The sequence below is a fragment of the Lepisma saccharinum genome, chromosome 1 (genome assembly GCF_977018435.1).
Source record: "Lepisma saccharinum chromosome 1, izLepSacc3.1, whole genome shotgun sequence".
Taxonomy (NCBI): Eukaryota; Metazoa; Arthropoda; class Insecta; order Zygentoma; family Lepismatidae; genus Lepisma; species Lepisma saccharinum.
This window is the reverse complement of record NC_139229.1, coordinates 196473553-196490749: the sequence shown is the minus strand read 5'-3', so window position 1 is coordinate 196490749 and position 17197 is coordinate 196473553. Positions and strand designations below refer to the sequence as shown.

At 36.6% G+C, this 17197-nt stretch overlaps 1 protein-coding gene across 1 annotated transcript in view; it reads left to right on the top strand.

Annotated features, from left to right (window-relative positions):
- Nucleotides 1-12389, top strand: part of LOC145991047 (uncharacterized) — a 66134-nt gene extending 53745 nt beyond the window's left edge. The window contains exons 3-5 of the mRNA XM_083126749.1: nucleotides 7518-7673; nucleotides 9235-9405; nucleotides 12022-12389. Of these exons, the coding sequence (XP_082982875.1) occupies nucleotides 7518-7673; nucleotides 9235-9405; nucleotides 12022-12213 (519 nt within the window). The 3' untranslated portion in view covers nucleotides 12214-12389. The remainder of the gene's footprint in view (nucleotides 1-7517; nucleotides 7674-9234; nucleotides 9406-12021) is intronic.
- Nucleotides 12390-17197: the final 4808 nt, after the last annotated feature.

Genomic DNA, 17197 nt, shown 5'->3' with positions numbered 1-17197 from the left:
TTATAGATTTATTATATTTTCTTGTTTTATTATTTGAAATTCTAAACGTAGATTAACTGCAATCACAACAATTATTCGACAGTGGTAGCAACAATAAGGTAAACGTTTTCACACATACATTCATAAATCCTGTATGAATGTTGATGTAAATTTGCAGGGAGACTTAAGGAGTGGGTGGATGAATCAAGTGTCGGAGATTACCCACTAGTTAAAACCAGCATACGCCACTGCTGTATGATGTGAATATGAAGCGACGTGTGAAAGTGCCGTGGTCGGAGGAGGTAGTTGTCATGTCTTGGAAAATTTTGAGGGGCACAAGTTGCCTTCAAGAGGAGAAGTCCTGCGAAATCTAGTGTTCTTCTTCAAGTGATGTGGGTAGGTAGATGTGGGTAGAATCTGATAGGCTCTTCGTTTGTCACCTCAGAGAAATTGCCAGTACATTGGCAGAATAAATATTAAGCCGGAGGCATATGCTATTAAGGTTTTGAACCACAAATGGCTAAGCCTGCATAAGCAGGAGAAGAGTAGAATCATAACAAGCATTGATGCAATCACGTAGTCTGTTTTCATGATATTATATACGTACAATGACCCTTGGTAATAACATACTGAAATGGTTTGGTATTGTTTTATTTTTATTTACATGAAAGTGGTGGTTTCGTTATTAATAACATAGTTCTATGATAGCAAAGAAAGAATATTTGTTAAATATTCATGCTTGGAAATTATCGTATTTGCACAAAAAGAACAGAAACAAAGTTTCTTGTAACTATGATTTGAAAACTAACCGTACTTTGTAATATTCCCAGCATGTGATGAATTTTTCATCTCAAAAACAGCAGATATACATTTGTAACACAAGAAGTAATATTTTATTATGATGTCAGAAAGCAATTTCATTAAAATGATCGAAAGATACTCATCAATTTAAATATTTGTTTTTAAAAATTGGTTTCATGTTTTACTGAATGTTGTAACAGTGGGTAAAATGTTACTTCAATAAAAGTTATTTTTCGAAGAAGAAACAGCTAACTAACTAACTAACTAACTCTCTAACCTTCTTAAACCCGAAGGTTCATGGCTGCAGCAACACAGGCCTTCCATCTTTCCCTATCTTGAGCAAGATCTATATACTCTTTTCCATCTCTACCGATTTTCTTTAGGTCCATCTCAACATTGTCCCTCCATCTTCGTCTTGGCCTCCCTATAGGTCTCCTACCATCAGGTTTCCCAACAAGAATCCTGTAAACTCCTCTTTCCTCTCCCATTCGTGCCACATGGCCTGCCCACCTAACTCTTCTTGATTTAATTATTCTAATAATATCTGGACATGGATACAAATTATGTAGTTCTAAATTATGTAACCTTCTCCACTCACCTGTCTCCTCATCCCTTTTAGGTCCAAAGATTTTCCTAAGGATCTTATTTTCAAATACTCTCAATTTATTTTCCTCTTTCAATGTAAGGGACCAAGTTTCACACCCATATAATAATACAGGCAAAATTACTGTTTTGTATATTTTAACTTTTAGTTTCTTAGATATTAAACGAGAACACAAAAGTTTATGAAGAGAGAAGTAACATGCATTTCCTGAATTAAGCCTCCTTTTTATTTCCTCTTTAATATAATTTTCATTTGCTAATATTACTCCTAAGTATTTGAATTTGGAAACTGGTTCAAACGAGTTGTTATCAATAATTAGATTTTGATTATTACCTAACACTTGGTTTCGGCCTGTAAGCATATATTTACTTTTCTCTTTGTTAACTTCCAAACCTATCTCTTTAGCAGTTGTGAAAAATATTTTAGCATTATTCTTAATTGTATTTATATCATCCCCTAATAAGTCTACATCATCTGCATATGCTAACAACTGAGTCATACCATTTAATTTTAGTCCTTCGTTAGTTTCTTTTACCTTCCTAACAGCATATTCTAAGGCAAAATTAAAGAGCAATGGAGATAATGCATCTCCTTGTTTTAACTTATTATGAATTGTAAATTTGTCAGACACATTAACACCCACACGAATTTTACTTTCTGTTTCACTGGTGCATACTTTTATCATACTAACAAGCTTCTTAGGTATTCCAAATTCCACTAATATATTATATAATTTATCTCTTTTGACAGAATCATATGTTTTTTTGAAATCAATGAATAGCTGATGGACATTTTGATTATATTCCCACTTTTTCTCAAGTGTCTGTCTGATGTCAAAAATTTGATCTGTAGTTGATTTGTTACGTTTAAATCCACATTGATATTAATCACCTATAATTTCATTAGCATATGGGGTTAGTCTTGTTAAAAGAATGTTAGATAATATTTTATATGTTGTTGAGAGTAGAGAAATTCCACGGTAATTATTGCAGTTCATTTTATCACTTTTTTAAACACAGGAACAATTATGGATTCTTTCCACTGTTGAGGGATTTCTTCTTTATTCCATATTAAACAAATTAATTCATGAATTTGACATATTAACGAATTTCCCCCATATTTAATTAACTCAGCTGGTATTAAATCAATGCCAGGTGCTTTGTTATTCTTTAGCCTTTTAATAGCATCTTTAACTTCAGTCAAGTTAGGTTCTGGAACTAAAGGTTCTGCTGTGTGCACTTCATTTACTTCTGATTTATCTCCTACATGAACATTTAAAAGGTCATTAAAGTAGTTCTTCCATCTATTTAGAATATCACTTGGGTCAGCTAGAAAATCACCGTCTTTATCTTTTATCAAGTTTACTTTAGGTTGTCACCCATTTCTAAATTCATTTACACCTTTATACAAATTTCTGATATTTTTGTTTTTGCTGTTTGTTTCAATTTCATTAATTTTGCTTTTCAAGTAATCTCTTTTTTTACTTCTAAACGTGTTGTTAACTTCTCGCTTTATTCTATTATAATTGTTTAGATTTGTATCATCAGAGTTATTTAACCACCTAAGTCTAGCCTGATTCCTTATTTCTATTAGATTATGACATTCATTATCAAACCATGGCTTACTTTTTATTGGTTTATGGTATCCTATACTTTCTTTAGCTGCTGATTCTATTGCATTACGTATGTGCTCCCAATTCTTATTTACATCTGTTTCATTTATATTTTCATCATCATTTAAATTCTGCAAAACATCAAATCTATTTGACAGTTTAATTTGGTAATCTTTCTTAATTCTTTCATCAGCAAATTTTCCTGTATTAAATTTTAGAACTTTTAGATTTTGTTGCTTATTTTTTATCATTGCGAATCTTTCTCTTAATTTAGCAATTACTAAATAATGGTCACTGGCACAGTCAGAACCTCTATGTGTACGAACGTCAATTATACTAGTATGCCTTCTCTTATCAATGAGAATATGATCTATCTGATTATGAGTTTTACCATCTGGAGAAGACCAGGTATATTTATGGATATCTTTATGTTTAAAAGTGGTACTTTTCACAATTAAATTCTTTGAGGTTGCAAAAGTAATCAATCTTATACCATTATCATTACTTAATTCATGAAGACTTTCTTTACCAATCGTGGGTTTAAATGTCTCTTCTTTGCCAATCTGCGCATTACAGTCACCTAACAGAATTTTCATATTATAAGCTGGGTGATGAAATTTTAAATCGTTCCATATTTTACTATAATGATATATATATATTTATGAGGGAAATTGGATGAACCTCAAAAATCATGAAATGCATCTCTTTATCTCTCTCTCTCTCTCTCTCTCTCTCTCTCTCTCTCGAACAGGTGTACCAGCTTACCAGCGAGGTTAAATCGGCGTTAGCTTTCAACGTTTCGAGTGCATACATTGCTCTCATCGTCAGGGAATGGAAACCAGTGTAAGGTTCCATTTCACCGGGAAGCACCAATCTCAATTGATTGATTGATTGATTGAGTTGGTGTTTTAAGTTCACTTTGTGCAGTAAGGCTAATCGGGACTGGACCTACAGCTTAAAGGCACTATGTGCCTCCACCGGGTATCGAACCCGGGACCCCTTCATAACAAGACGATGACGCTACCACTGCGCCATCGGGAGGGACTAGGAAAGCACCAATCTCAACAGGAACGTGGGACTTCAGCTCAATCACGCCTGGAAAAGAAAAGCTGGAATCCGAGGAATCCGAGTTGTCTTGATTGTACAGGTGTCTTGTGCGGACATTCTTCAGGATCAAGTACCAAGTACCGAGGCAGTCCTGGACTGCGCCGGTTTTCAAAAATATATTATATAAGTATAAGCATTCTGGTATGATATAAGCCCAAATAAGAATACCCTTATCTGTGATATAAGTGTGTAATAATGCATATTTGGAAATGAAATATATAAAAGTTATGTAGAAAGGAAGGTAGCATTAGATTATATTAAAAGTGGGTGATTGTAGTTAAGAGGAGGAGGTATATTGGAATGACTTCAATAAGAAGGAACTATTCTGGAAACCCCGGGAAGGGTAGGTCCTGGAATGCTTTTGGATAGGTATGTGAAGGTGGGTTAAGATGTACGTGGAAGAAAAATAAATTATTGTTAAGAGAGTGTTGAAGTTAATGATTATGTATGTATGTTACGTTGCATAGTAAAAATGTAAAAATTTAAGTTAATGGAGTGTTATGGGTACTTGTCTGGGTTTAAATGCTATGGGTACCGGGTTCGAATCCTTTAAAGATAGTCTTTGTGCGATTCTCCCGGGAGCCTCGGAGGTCTGGTACGTTTCCTCGCTTCTTCCTCCTGTCTTCCGGTCGAAATTGTGTATCTTCCTTTAGAGGGTCGTGGCGGTGGTTCCTCATATTCTACTTCTTGGTGTTCTACTGCTTGCTCTTGACCTTGTTCCTGGGGCCCGGAAATTGGGTTATGGAGTTGTTTGAGCCTCTCCGATTGGCGTGGCTGTGGCTGTGGCTGTGGCTGCGGCTGCGGGATTGGCCTGATTTGAATTGGAACGGGTGGAATTGGAGGATTTGAATTTTATTCATTCTTCCTTAGAAATGGCATCTGCAAGAATGTTGAGGGTAGAGAAATGATTTGATCTAAGGATATTGAATACTTTAAAATTTGGTAGAGTTTGTCTTAGGTGATTTATCGAGGGGTTTCTTGTATGCGCAGTAGAAATTTTTGAGTCATGCCTGGAACCCACTCCTCCGTAAAATTAACACACCCGCCAATGAGAACACCAGGATCCAGAGGGAGCCAATAGGAAGACAGAGTCCAAGCTCCGTTCTTCATATATATAACCTTCCACTGCGCTCCATCTTGTTGGATCATTAAAGGTTTATTATCCATTTGCCTTGACTTATCTCACCCAAAAGATTGTTAGCTGCCGGGGCTTGCCCCGAATTTGATAGCTTCCTGGAGATGAGGCCTTCTCGAAAACGTTTATTATCCATTTTTACATTCCCTGAAGATGAGAGCAATGTATGCACTCGAAACGTTGGAAGTTAACGCCGTTTTAACCTGGTTGGTAACCCGAGAATACCTATTTGAATCACGGTGCCAGGAAAGCTATAATTGCTAAAATTCTTATTATCGACCTCTGTGTACAGTACGCTAACTCAACCAGGCAAAATAATCATCAAGCATGCGGCTGGCGTAACAGAGAAATTCCTTTGAGAGTTTGTCTTCCTAGTACACATGTGCAACCCGGTAGTAGAGAAGGAGAAAAATACTGCAAGCCCGACACAAAATTGTCACTTTCAAGTCGCAATAAAAAAAGGCCCAGTTGGAAAAGGCCATAGTTAGCTTGTAAACACACACTTGGTGTGCAGGGATTGCGACTGAAATTCATTTTAGTTCGAGTTCTGGTTCGGGTCAGACTGAATCACTCCTCGCTTTATCAGTTCTGGTTCGGCGCTGGAGACCGAAATCGGATAGATAATTCGGACTCGAACTGGAATTGATGCTGGCAGTTTCTACTCCGGCCCAGACGAACCGAAACTCGAAGCTCCTCATGCAAAAGCATTCTGGTTCGCACCACTTTAGAAACCAGTTTCTGGGAAAACAGTTCGACATATCGGTTTGAGATAACATTCCACGCCACGGTTTTGGTATGGAATAATGGTTCGAGCGACTGAAATTGGTCAGTCTACTGCAGACAGTGTTGCCAAGTTGGCCCTTTTGGGGCCAGAACTGGCCCTTTTGAGTACGTACTCGGCCCCAAAATTCAGCAAAAGCCCGAAGGGGCTTTTTAGCCCTACAGAGAGAAATCTTGCTACAAATCTAGCCCTTTCAGTAATGAAATGTTTTTTGGCATTTTCAGAAAAATAAACTGCAAAGAAGAATTCACTTAACCGACCCTCCTCTGCACCTGCAAGCTCGTCCTGGGGAGCAGGTAACAAGTGCACATTGTCACTTTATCCCCTTGTTTCTGGTTTTGATATGCTGTGTAGCCCGAGGCGAATTACGGATAGCGTCGATTCCAGAAAATGCGAATCTTTGTTCAGTTGTATTGCATCCGGTCCTTGAAAGTTCACAGAAATGCGGTGCGGAATCGACGAATCGTTCGTAACAGTGAGGCTCGACCAGAGACTAGTTCGTGTGTGCGGCCGTGTGTGTGTGTGTGTGTGCGTGTGTGTGAGCGTGTGCATATGGAGGAATATGCAGAAAATGTGTAATGCTTTTGTGTAATTTACTGCACCACAATTTACGGGGGAAATAAATTATTTAAGGTAAGAAAATTTAATTTAGTTGAGCGTATGCCCCTCATCTTGACAGTTGATTAGTTGTGGTTCTTGAGTTTCAGAAATTTTGCACCAAAACACCCAAGATTTGTAAATCTAGCCCCCTGGATGTGAATTTTAGCTCCATTTTGGGTGCGATTTAGCCCGTTTTTCTCCCGTGCTGTTGGCAACACTGACTGCAGAGAATTGGTTCTACCTTCAGAATACCACAAAGCTGTGAGGCGCGCAGAGGGAAAGTGATTCAATGTGTACAGAGGACAAAAGACCAAGCCGTTTCCTTCGAGACACTCGCTGGTGCCATGCTTGTCATATCTGTTTTTTTATTTATTTATTTTCAATTTTTCAAGACAGAAACTTCATAATCAATATGCTTGTTATATGTGCTGCTTTGAATATAGTTAAAGGGGAGAGTTTAAAGTAATGGGAAATGCAGGGTGCTAATTTTAACCTTTCAGTTTTTGAAAACAGAAATTTGAAGATCGGAATGCTGGTTATTTATGCTACCGTGAATACAGCCAAATAGGAAAGTTTTTAATAAATGGAAATGCTGGGTTGTCATATCTAACCTAATTATTTTAAAACAAGTAAGTTGAAAATCTGTATCCTGGATATTAATGCTGCTGCATATATGACTAAATAGGAATGTTTTACAACACCAAAAATGCAGGGCTGCCAAAATTTTGTTTCAATTTTTGATGGTATAAATTTGAAAAGCGGTATGCTGGTTATAGGCCTATGTCCTACTTTGAATACAGCCGATTTTGAAAATTTTAAATGATATATTCATTTTTTTTTTATTTTCCTATTAACGAAAAGACATTATGATTATAAACATCCCAATTTCCTTTTACAGCAAATGAGAATCGATTACAGTGAGTTTAGACCTTGTGACGGATACGAAAATAGCAGAATTGTGTTCAAAGACGCAGACATTTCGAGGTTGAATAAATCAACTACAGAGATAACATCAACCGCTGTGTTCGGTGTGAATCTTGACGAATCCTTGCGGGTAAGATACTTGCTTATAATTTTCTCCTTGTTACCTCTTACTAAATTTCGTTATAAGTTTAGGTATTTGCTATTGCCTTCTTGTATGACTGTTATGAAATTTTTGTTCATACCCACTGTCAGAAGATAACGTAAAATTTTCAATATTCTTCCTTTGAAATTTAACAGTCTGCCTGTTAATACATAATAAACTGGAATTTCTTGTCATGTATAACGATACATAATGAATATAAATTACAGTTGCGTGCACAAAAAATATTTAAAAAAAACTGTATCATTAAAATTAAAATAATTGGGTTAACTCTGTAATGACAGGCAATACTTTAAAAAGGTCATTGTCATTTCTAACGGTAGTTGAAGAACAGCGAAAATTTATTTAGATTTTTTGCTATGATTTACTTGTTACTTTTCAGTAAAACTTTAATTGTAAATACTTCAAGAAATACAGTGAGTCTCAAGGTCGACTTGGGTACGGAGCGGCAGCTAGCGCGCCGGGAAACGAGAGCGTGTCTGCCGGCAGACTCGTTGCAACAACCACGTAACTGGAAACACTATCTATGTAATGAAATAAGCTCGTACAATTACATGGACAATTACAATTAAAATGGGCACTTACCTTGTTACGAGAGGTGTTGGAAATGTTGTCCTCCTGCATCCACACATTTACGGCATCTTTTTATGAAGTTTTCACTAACACGCATCAGTTCCCCTTCCGAAATTGCTTCAATTTCTCTGATGTTTCTTTCAATTCTTCTAATGCATGGCTTGGTTCAAAAGCTCGCCACGGTGACGTCATGGAAATGTCTGTTTCTTGTGCAAGGCCCCTTCACTTCTTTTCAAGAACAGATCCTTCTTCCCTAAATGTGTTCACAAGTATGGCCTTCTAACTTCCCTTCGTAAATGTTGCTCCTTTCAATTGTACGTATAGCGTGGCATTAGTAGACTGCAGAAAAGCACCAGAAAACAAACTAATCTAAAACACTTGTTAACACCTTAACACTTCACAAATACGTGCAAACTGAACACCAGCTATGTGGACAAAGAAGCACTGACGCGTCCAGTGGCAAGTCAGCGTACAGCTGTGGGTCTAAATGCCGGTAAATGCGCTCTCACTGCCCGACGAGCTGATCGCCGCTCCGCGGGCAAGTCGAACGTGAGACTCACTGTATTTAGTTTCTTCCCTTTGTCCCTCACTACGCATAGACAATACACACGCACACACACACACACAAATGTACGTAGTGCTTCGTTTCTGTGCACCTACTACAGTCAACAATAATGGTTAATAGGATGTTTCTTTCACTTCATTGTATATGTATTTGTTAGTGGATCTTATGTAATGTACATTGTATTTTTCACACAATATCATCCCATTTTGGGAATTTTCAACAACAACAAAATGTTCAACTATTTTTTATTACAAACAATTCAACGAGTCTTCTATTTCCACTGCTTTTATTAGTTAACATTTTGTCATGGTTGTCATACATGTGGATTTCTGTATTTTCAATTTCGATTAATTGCTCTTCTTCCTACCGCAATTAAAACAAAGTTATTTACAGGGAAAAATGATGTCGAAAAAGTGCCGCGGTGGCACCCAAGCTGCTTGTGAAGATTATCCTATTGTGTGGCTAGAAAACCTGTGTGATAAGATGGTTGAAGGTGGCAACATTTGGTCAGCCATTCTCATGAACGCTGAAAAACGTAAATTTCAAGGTTGTCCAATACCAAAGGTATGTGTAGGCAGGCCTGTATGGCAATTATGTGAAATATAATTTTGCATGTAAAATAGTTTTTAAGCAACAATATTCAGTAATATACGTAAATTAAAGGGTCATAATCGTAAATGTAATAACACCATGCAGTTCTTTCCTTACACAATGCTCAAATGCAATTTGTACTCTTATTCACTTGAGTGAAATCGAAATTTATTGTTCCTTTTGTCAATAAAAACTTTTTTCATCGTTAGAACAAACCTTGAGGGCTATACCTTACACAAAACTATGTATTTCTTGCCTTGTACGTACATTGTATGCTTCAATACCACATTTGAATGGAAAATGCACAAAGTACTTACTTGATGACTCTTTGCAGACGTACCAGCAAAACCTTGCGCAACAAATGTACCTAGCTACCAACCATCATGTTTTCCGAAAGGGGTTGAGATAAAGTCACTGGTTAGCACAAACATCTTATGATGCGGGAAAGGGAACCAGATGCGAGATAGATAAACTTTCCAAATAAATGTTTCCGAAAAGAGGATGGAAAACTTCTAGATAGTAAAATAACTACAGAGAAAGTGTATGAAACGTTGCTAACGTGCAACTTAAATGTTTGATATAATAGCATGATTTGTTTTATTTTACTTCGCTTTTCTGCAACTTTTAGCTAATCGCGTAGCAACTAAAACAGGGTGCTAATGTATTTGGCTATAAACTCCATTTGCATTTTTGAGAACATAAAATATGAATTAATTAAAATAATACAAGATGCCTTTAAAAATAGAAAAGTTCTACAAAATAATTGTATCATCATACTGAAACCACAAGCAAAACAAGTAGATGAATATAGACCAGTTACATTATTAATTTATGACTATAAACGCATTGAAATGTATTGGAAAATAAGTCAAAATTAGCTTAATAGTAGGTAATCAACATTAAACAAACATACATTGACAAAAAGCACACTGAAGTAGGAGGGATTCGCCATCTGATATCCTATTATTTGGTGCAGAAAATATAAATACGTGCGGTTTCTTTTTATGTTAAAATGGGTTTTATCTATTATCGACAACTACCTGTATCAAGTATTAAAGACACTTAGATTCTGTGAAACGTTTATTAACATTTTGAAAGGTTTCTATCAACACGCTATATCTCGGTTGCTCATCAACGTATTCCTGAAGTCACCGATAAATATTACAAGATCGGTGTAACAGTAAATATGTTTTTGTTTGTCTCAATCCTGGATCCTCTACTGAAATAGATAAGAAAAACATCTTCAGAGGTGATACATGATATATATGCCTTCCAGGAAAACCAAGTGTTTGCCCTCGCAAGTATTTATCAGCATGTATCATTACAAACATGCAATTGCAAAATATTATAGCGATACACATACGAGCCCAAAATAAATATAGAAAATAAAAAAAAATCTTTGGCACGTGATGCAAAAAATTCCGAAACATAGGGTTACCATGTGTGAAAATAAAATACCACGAATAAATTTTCGCAAGAATGAAAAACAAATGCTTTATTTAAACTGGCAAGAGATAGTAATAGAGTGTGTTTGAGTGTGGTTCTTACACACATGAAACTAAATTCTTCGGTTCAATAGATCCCAATGGATCGAAAATATGGCACATTATTAAATTCAGCAATCGGATGGTTTCTGTGGTGCGAGTAATTTTTCGTATACCACTCTAAAATCTATGACAAACGAAACTATATAGAGATAAAGTCCAAATCTCTATTGTTGGCAATAACATTGATACCATATACCATCGAAGATTCCATTATATCAGTATCTATACAGCTGTGGCATAATTGTTAGCAAAACGCGCCAAGACGCCAAGGCTCTGGATTTGAAATCGCGGCCTGAACACGGGTGTTCTTTCTAAGCGTCTATTCATCAATTTCATCATATCATCACTCATTCTCATCTTCGCAATTAGCCAAAACTGGCAAAAAAGAGAGAAGTAAAATCAATGAAATCCATCAATCAATTTATATAAACATTTTCACCAACAGTTGCAGATACCAACTCATAGTATTGAGAACATTTTCCGAATAACAAATGGCAAACTATTAGGAAAAATTTAACTAACAATAACAATATTCTGGACATCAGTGTGCAGTGTCTGGTGTAAGGTAATTATCCCAACCAATGAACGTTTCTAGATATAATGTCAAAAGATTAATGACTAATAAATGCTACCGAGAGACAGGCACCGACCAACCTAGGAATTCAATATGTGCTGGTAAAGAAAATTTGAACATGCCTAACTATATGCATAGAATAAATATACCGAACAACACCTCGCTAATTTCAACCGACTATCCGTGTGGGACCAGATTTCCATTATTTTCCAGAAAATAAAACAGGGCAGTAATTAGGTTAATAGCTGACACAATTGAACATTACTTGCACTATATTTAAAGATAATGCGAAGGAAAATATCACATTCAGTATGAATAGTTTAGAAACTACCTCAGTGTTGTTGAAAAAGGCTAATATTTGTTTGTACATTGTGTAAGCGCAAAGCGACGTAAAATAACAAAACTATAGGTAATTATACTCAGAAGAAAATTCAATTCATTTATATTTTGCAATCTCTTTTCTTTCAGGGGAAATATCATACTACAAATGGTCTTTTGAATACTATAAACACGAGTCCCTTTTTTCTCATTGAAATTGCTCCAGCGGATTACTATGTACATATGTACTACTACATCGGTGAAAAGCTGGAAGGCTGTCAGTACATAGAATTTACACAAAAAATGGTAACTGCTGGAAAGAAATCCAAAAGCAGAGGATAAAGAACGTGCAAGAAGAACCTAATTTAACATTTACTACAATTTACAAATTGTATTGTTACCTGAAATGTTGTAATTGTTCGGATTTGTATATTGCATTTCTTACACAGTGGTAATGTATTAAATAAACAGTCTAGTAAATATAAGCATGAATTAGTGAAAATACCTGGTATATTTAAATAATAAACTGTGCAAGTCATAGCATGTACATAGATCGAAGCAAGTTTTTTGGTTTCTTGCTCAAAATGTTTAGCAAGGAAAATTGATTTAAGTAGCAGGTAACGCGTGTCATTAAAATTGCACCCGAAGACCACAGAAACGTATGCAGGATATCAAAACAAACATTGGACTCGTGCCATTTTTGTCGTTTGTGCGTCCCTAACGTTCAAAAGGTGTAGCTTTGCCACCTGAATGCTTGCAACCCAACACAAGCATTGCTTCCAGCGAGCCAAACCACTGCAAGTCGTTTTGCAAATTTTGCACGTTTAGTTTTCGGTTGGCGGAAATGGTGTCTCGTATTGCACTATAATGCGGGATACGTAAACACGAGCTTCGAGATCCAATATCTCCCAACTTCTCTCTTCAGCGCTCGCACGCCGGCGTCGCCGAATTTCTAGCTTGATTTAGACACGAACGGGTGCAGTCGTAAAGAGATGATAATTATGTATAAAAATAAAGAAAGGAAGGATAATCATTGAAAATCAGGAAGAGAAAATTTAGTAATATAAAATATGTCATTTCTCCCAGACAGTTAGCAATCAGCCCAGCCAGGAAATATTAATGGAATGGTTATGCCAGTTATTGCCGAGTTGTATTTACTGAAGCGCATAACCAGGAAATGTGCGAGTATGAAGGATGACTCCTGAATAACTGGGGATTGTTATGTGGAAAGGGAGGAGAATAAATGGTTTAGGGGGAAAGAGTGAAAAGGGGGATTCAATCGTGAGTCAATGGTGAAGGTGGAATTGGTGATTATCTCCGCAGTTGCGAGGAGATTCACGTCTATCACTGAGACTGATAAGAATCCTTACTTTCATATCCAAATATGTGTCGGGTCCAAACATGACGATGTAAATAGCATTTGAGTGTGCGAGTCCTTTAAAGTTCCTTTAAGGTTGTGTTTTCACCTGTCGCAGCTGAGGCCATGGTGGCTTGCCATCAGTGGCGCAGGAACGTTTTTCATTTGGGGGGGTACAAAATTCAGCCTCCCATACGTGCCTGCTAGGTACATATATACATTTCGGGGGTCCAAGCAAGTGTCGCAATAATAATTATAATAATAACAATTAAAATAATTATATTTAATCACATTAAAATATTAATTAAATATGTAAATTAATTAATATGGTATTGTTATTATTACATGAACAGGCAAAATATAGGCTAGTAAGAGAATAGAGATATAACAGCACGTATTCATTATCTAGCTTACGTGTAGTTAAGATCGCAAAGATTTGCATAAAAACAACTGCCCTGGCAAGAAATGTAATGTCAAATAGAAAAAGAATTGAATATTTATTGAAAAACAAAAAAAGGAGTTAGATCCAATTAGCGGAAAGTAAAGTTCCTGATTAATATTTTACGGATATTATCATTAGTAGTGTGCAAATATCTTCGGAACCCTCAAAGCCGTATGAACCAAATTCCATGCCTTCCAATAAGTTCAGTGGAAATAACCATCGATTGTACTTATAACAAATGCTAAACAATTATATTTTGATTATTTACCATTACTACTTGCTAAGCCTTTCGGGGAGGGTCCGGACTCCCTGGAACTCCCTAAATACGATCTTGGTACCTGGATATAATGTGAAGCCATAAGAAATATTCTATTTTAGAACAGCATTCACGAATGTCCTGTTGTTTAATGCAAAAATTGCATAAATATTTTTGTTTCTTTTTAGAATTCAGTTTTTTTTTTTCAGATTTTAAAACCAGATAACGATTCTGAAACATAAAACTGTGGACCTCGTTTCGGGCTTATTTGAATTTAACGGAACGGAAAACCAGGAGTTCGAAATGTAAAAATGGCAAACCAAGACACATCTATTCATTTTAATGCAGGATGAGATTAAAGGGGGTGAGGAGGGTTTTGAACCACCCCAAAAAGGAATAATCATATCCCACCCACTGGATATAGAAACCAAATTATTGAATATATCATATTTATAGAGTTTCACTTCAGTTCAGTTCATTCTAATTTTAATGTCCCATAGCTACACATAAAAATATCTTTAAACAATTTATGGCAGATGTCCAACATCCAATGCCGTTTAGAAGCCATGTATTTGGTATTTTCTCAGACATCAATAGGACGTTGTATTAAAAAAAGAAAAAAACGGAGTTGAGATGGTTCCCGATCAACTCGTAAGAAGTCTAACTGAAATATTTGTGAAACATTTGACAAAACATTTATTTGTTACATAATTAGCTGTAGCTAATGACACTCTTCAGGCACTGAAAAACATACACAAAACCGAAATCCTTCAGATCTCAGAGGAAGCAAGGAAAGCCATACACTCAAAAGTTTTTTTTTTCTTTTCAATCGTTGGTGGACAATATGAAGAGCCGGCCAAGGTTTCTTTTCGTATGTAATGGTATTAAATGCAGGTGCATGCGTGTGTTTTTGGGTGGCATGTCAATTTCTCGTTTATGTGAAAAGGAACTTTAATACGTATAAGCAAAAGCATGTGTGCGTCATAGTTAAAAGATTTTCGCATCTACAAAAAAAAAAAAAAAAAAAAAAAAAAAGAACGGCCCCGTGGCGGAGGGGTTAGCATAGTGTGCTATGACGCGAGAGGTCCCAGGTTCGAATCCCGGCCTGGACATGGGTGTTACTTGTGAGTGTCCACCAATTTCATAATATCCTCACTCATCCTCATCTTCGCGATTAGCCAAAAGTGGCAGAAAAGGGAAGTAAAATAAACCAAATAAATCAATGAAATATTCCCATATCACTCAAAGACCTTGTGAATTCAATCAAAAATCTACCAATAGAACCTACAGTGAGTCTCACCAATCTCGTTCATTCATCTGACTAATGTAATTTCCTTACAGTTTGACTTTAGGGTTTAACTTAAAATGTCATTGTGTTTGTGTTGCATTCGATATCAAAATTAGGTTTTAAGCAATTAATGTCCAATTATAAGTATACCTAATACATAGGTAAAAATAAGTCCCTTCCCCTCTGATAAAATCGCAAATTGCACCCTATTTAAATGTCTAGGGAGAATGTCATTTCACCTACACTGTTAGAAGTTACCGTGAAATTTACCGTATCCTACCGTTAAAATTTTACGGACTCGACCGTGGATTCGGAAAATACTTCCATACCGTTTTAGACCAAGCCACGCATGCGCATTTGTGCTCGTCAACTTTCACAGGCCAACATGGCCGAAGCGTATGTTTTTGTTGCTGTGGTGTGCTTGTTTATCGATGGTTGTGCTACGAATGAGTCGAGAATTGTCACAGCCTCAACTCGTCTCCTCTGTGGTGAGGTCCTTCTCGTTCTTGCTTGTGTTTATTTTTGTTTCGGTTTTCACTCTGAAGTTATTAAAACTTATTCTAGATTCATTTCATGCTCAGATAGGCTAAACGGGACTCTATTTAAAATATATATATATATATATATATATATATATATATATCTTCCGAACACCCTCTTACAAAGTTATGAAAAATATGGGTCAGGTACAGGAGTACACTGTAGCCCCCGAGTTGGTCTGTCGTGTCTCGTTCGTGTAAGTATATTTCGTTTCGGAAAATTCCATTTTAAATATTCAAAAGAAAATGGTGTCAGTTATATACTCTTCTGATGAAGATTTGTATCTTATCTTCGAATCGACCTGACCACTTCTTTAGAGAAGTGTACCCCCCCCCCCCCCCTTACTCAAAGGAGCATTCGTCTGCAGCGTGATTTTCTGAGAACAAATCTGATTCCATCGTTCCACACACATTTAAAACAATTTTCATCTCCTTAAAGAGGTTTGTAAGAACATAGGTCAATGAACTAACTACAGTAGTAGCAAGCCCAATGTAGTAGAGTAAGTTTGCAATGGTTAGAATTTCTGTGGTAAGGAAGATAATGCTTATAAGTTATAAACAATATACAATTTCTTTATTGGGTGATTTGGAAATAAGTTATTTTAACAGTAACACCTTGCGTCTGCTGTCAAATTACCAAAGGGGGGGGGGGCACAGGGGGTACAACTCGATTTATGGATTTAGGGGGTACAGTACCCCCTTCAAAAATGTGGGTGGGTACAATGTACCCCTATACCCCCCCGTTCCAGCGCCAGTGCTTACCATTATTTATAATTAGTGTCTAAATAGGATCGAGCTTACTCATCCCAGAAAATCGATCCCCGTACAGAGAGTATGTTACCCAAGGAGTCGAGCCAGTCTTTACAGTGTTCAAGTAACTGAAGGTACGATACGTGGATGTTGGCACCGTTTCTTTTCATTTCATTTCATTTATTTCTTCGGGAAATAGAATGAAACCAAAAGTAAATTATACGAGGGTCGTTCAAGTCAATCGGGGACTTTTTTTTTAAAAAAAAAATAACAAATGTCGAAGTGTGGTAACTGGATTTTTTTCCCACATAACCTCCTGCTACAGTTATACACTTATCCCAGCGTTTAACTAACGCCTGGAATGCTTCGGCATAGAAAGATTTATCATTACGGCGGAACCATTGTAGGACAGCATTCTTCACTTCATCATCAGTGTTGAAATGTTTTCCTCCAAGGAATTCCTTCAGGGGTCCAAACAGATGAAAATCACTTGGCGCTAAGTCAGGACTATAGGGGGGGTGGTAATATCTCACAGCCGATTTCCAGGAATGTTTGGAATGTGCGTTGAGCGGTATGAGGTCGTGCATTGACTTGCAAAAAGAGAACACCCTTTGTGATGAAACCCGGACGTTTCTTCCGTAAACTCTTATGCACATCACGCAAAAAACGGCAGTGACACCATGGGGTAAAAAAA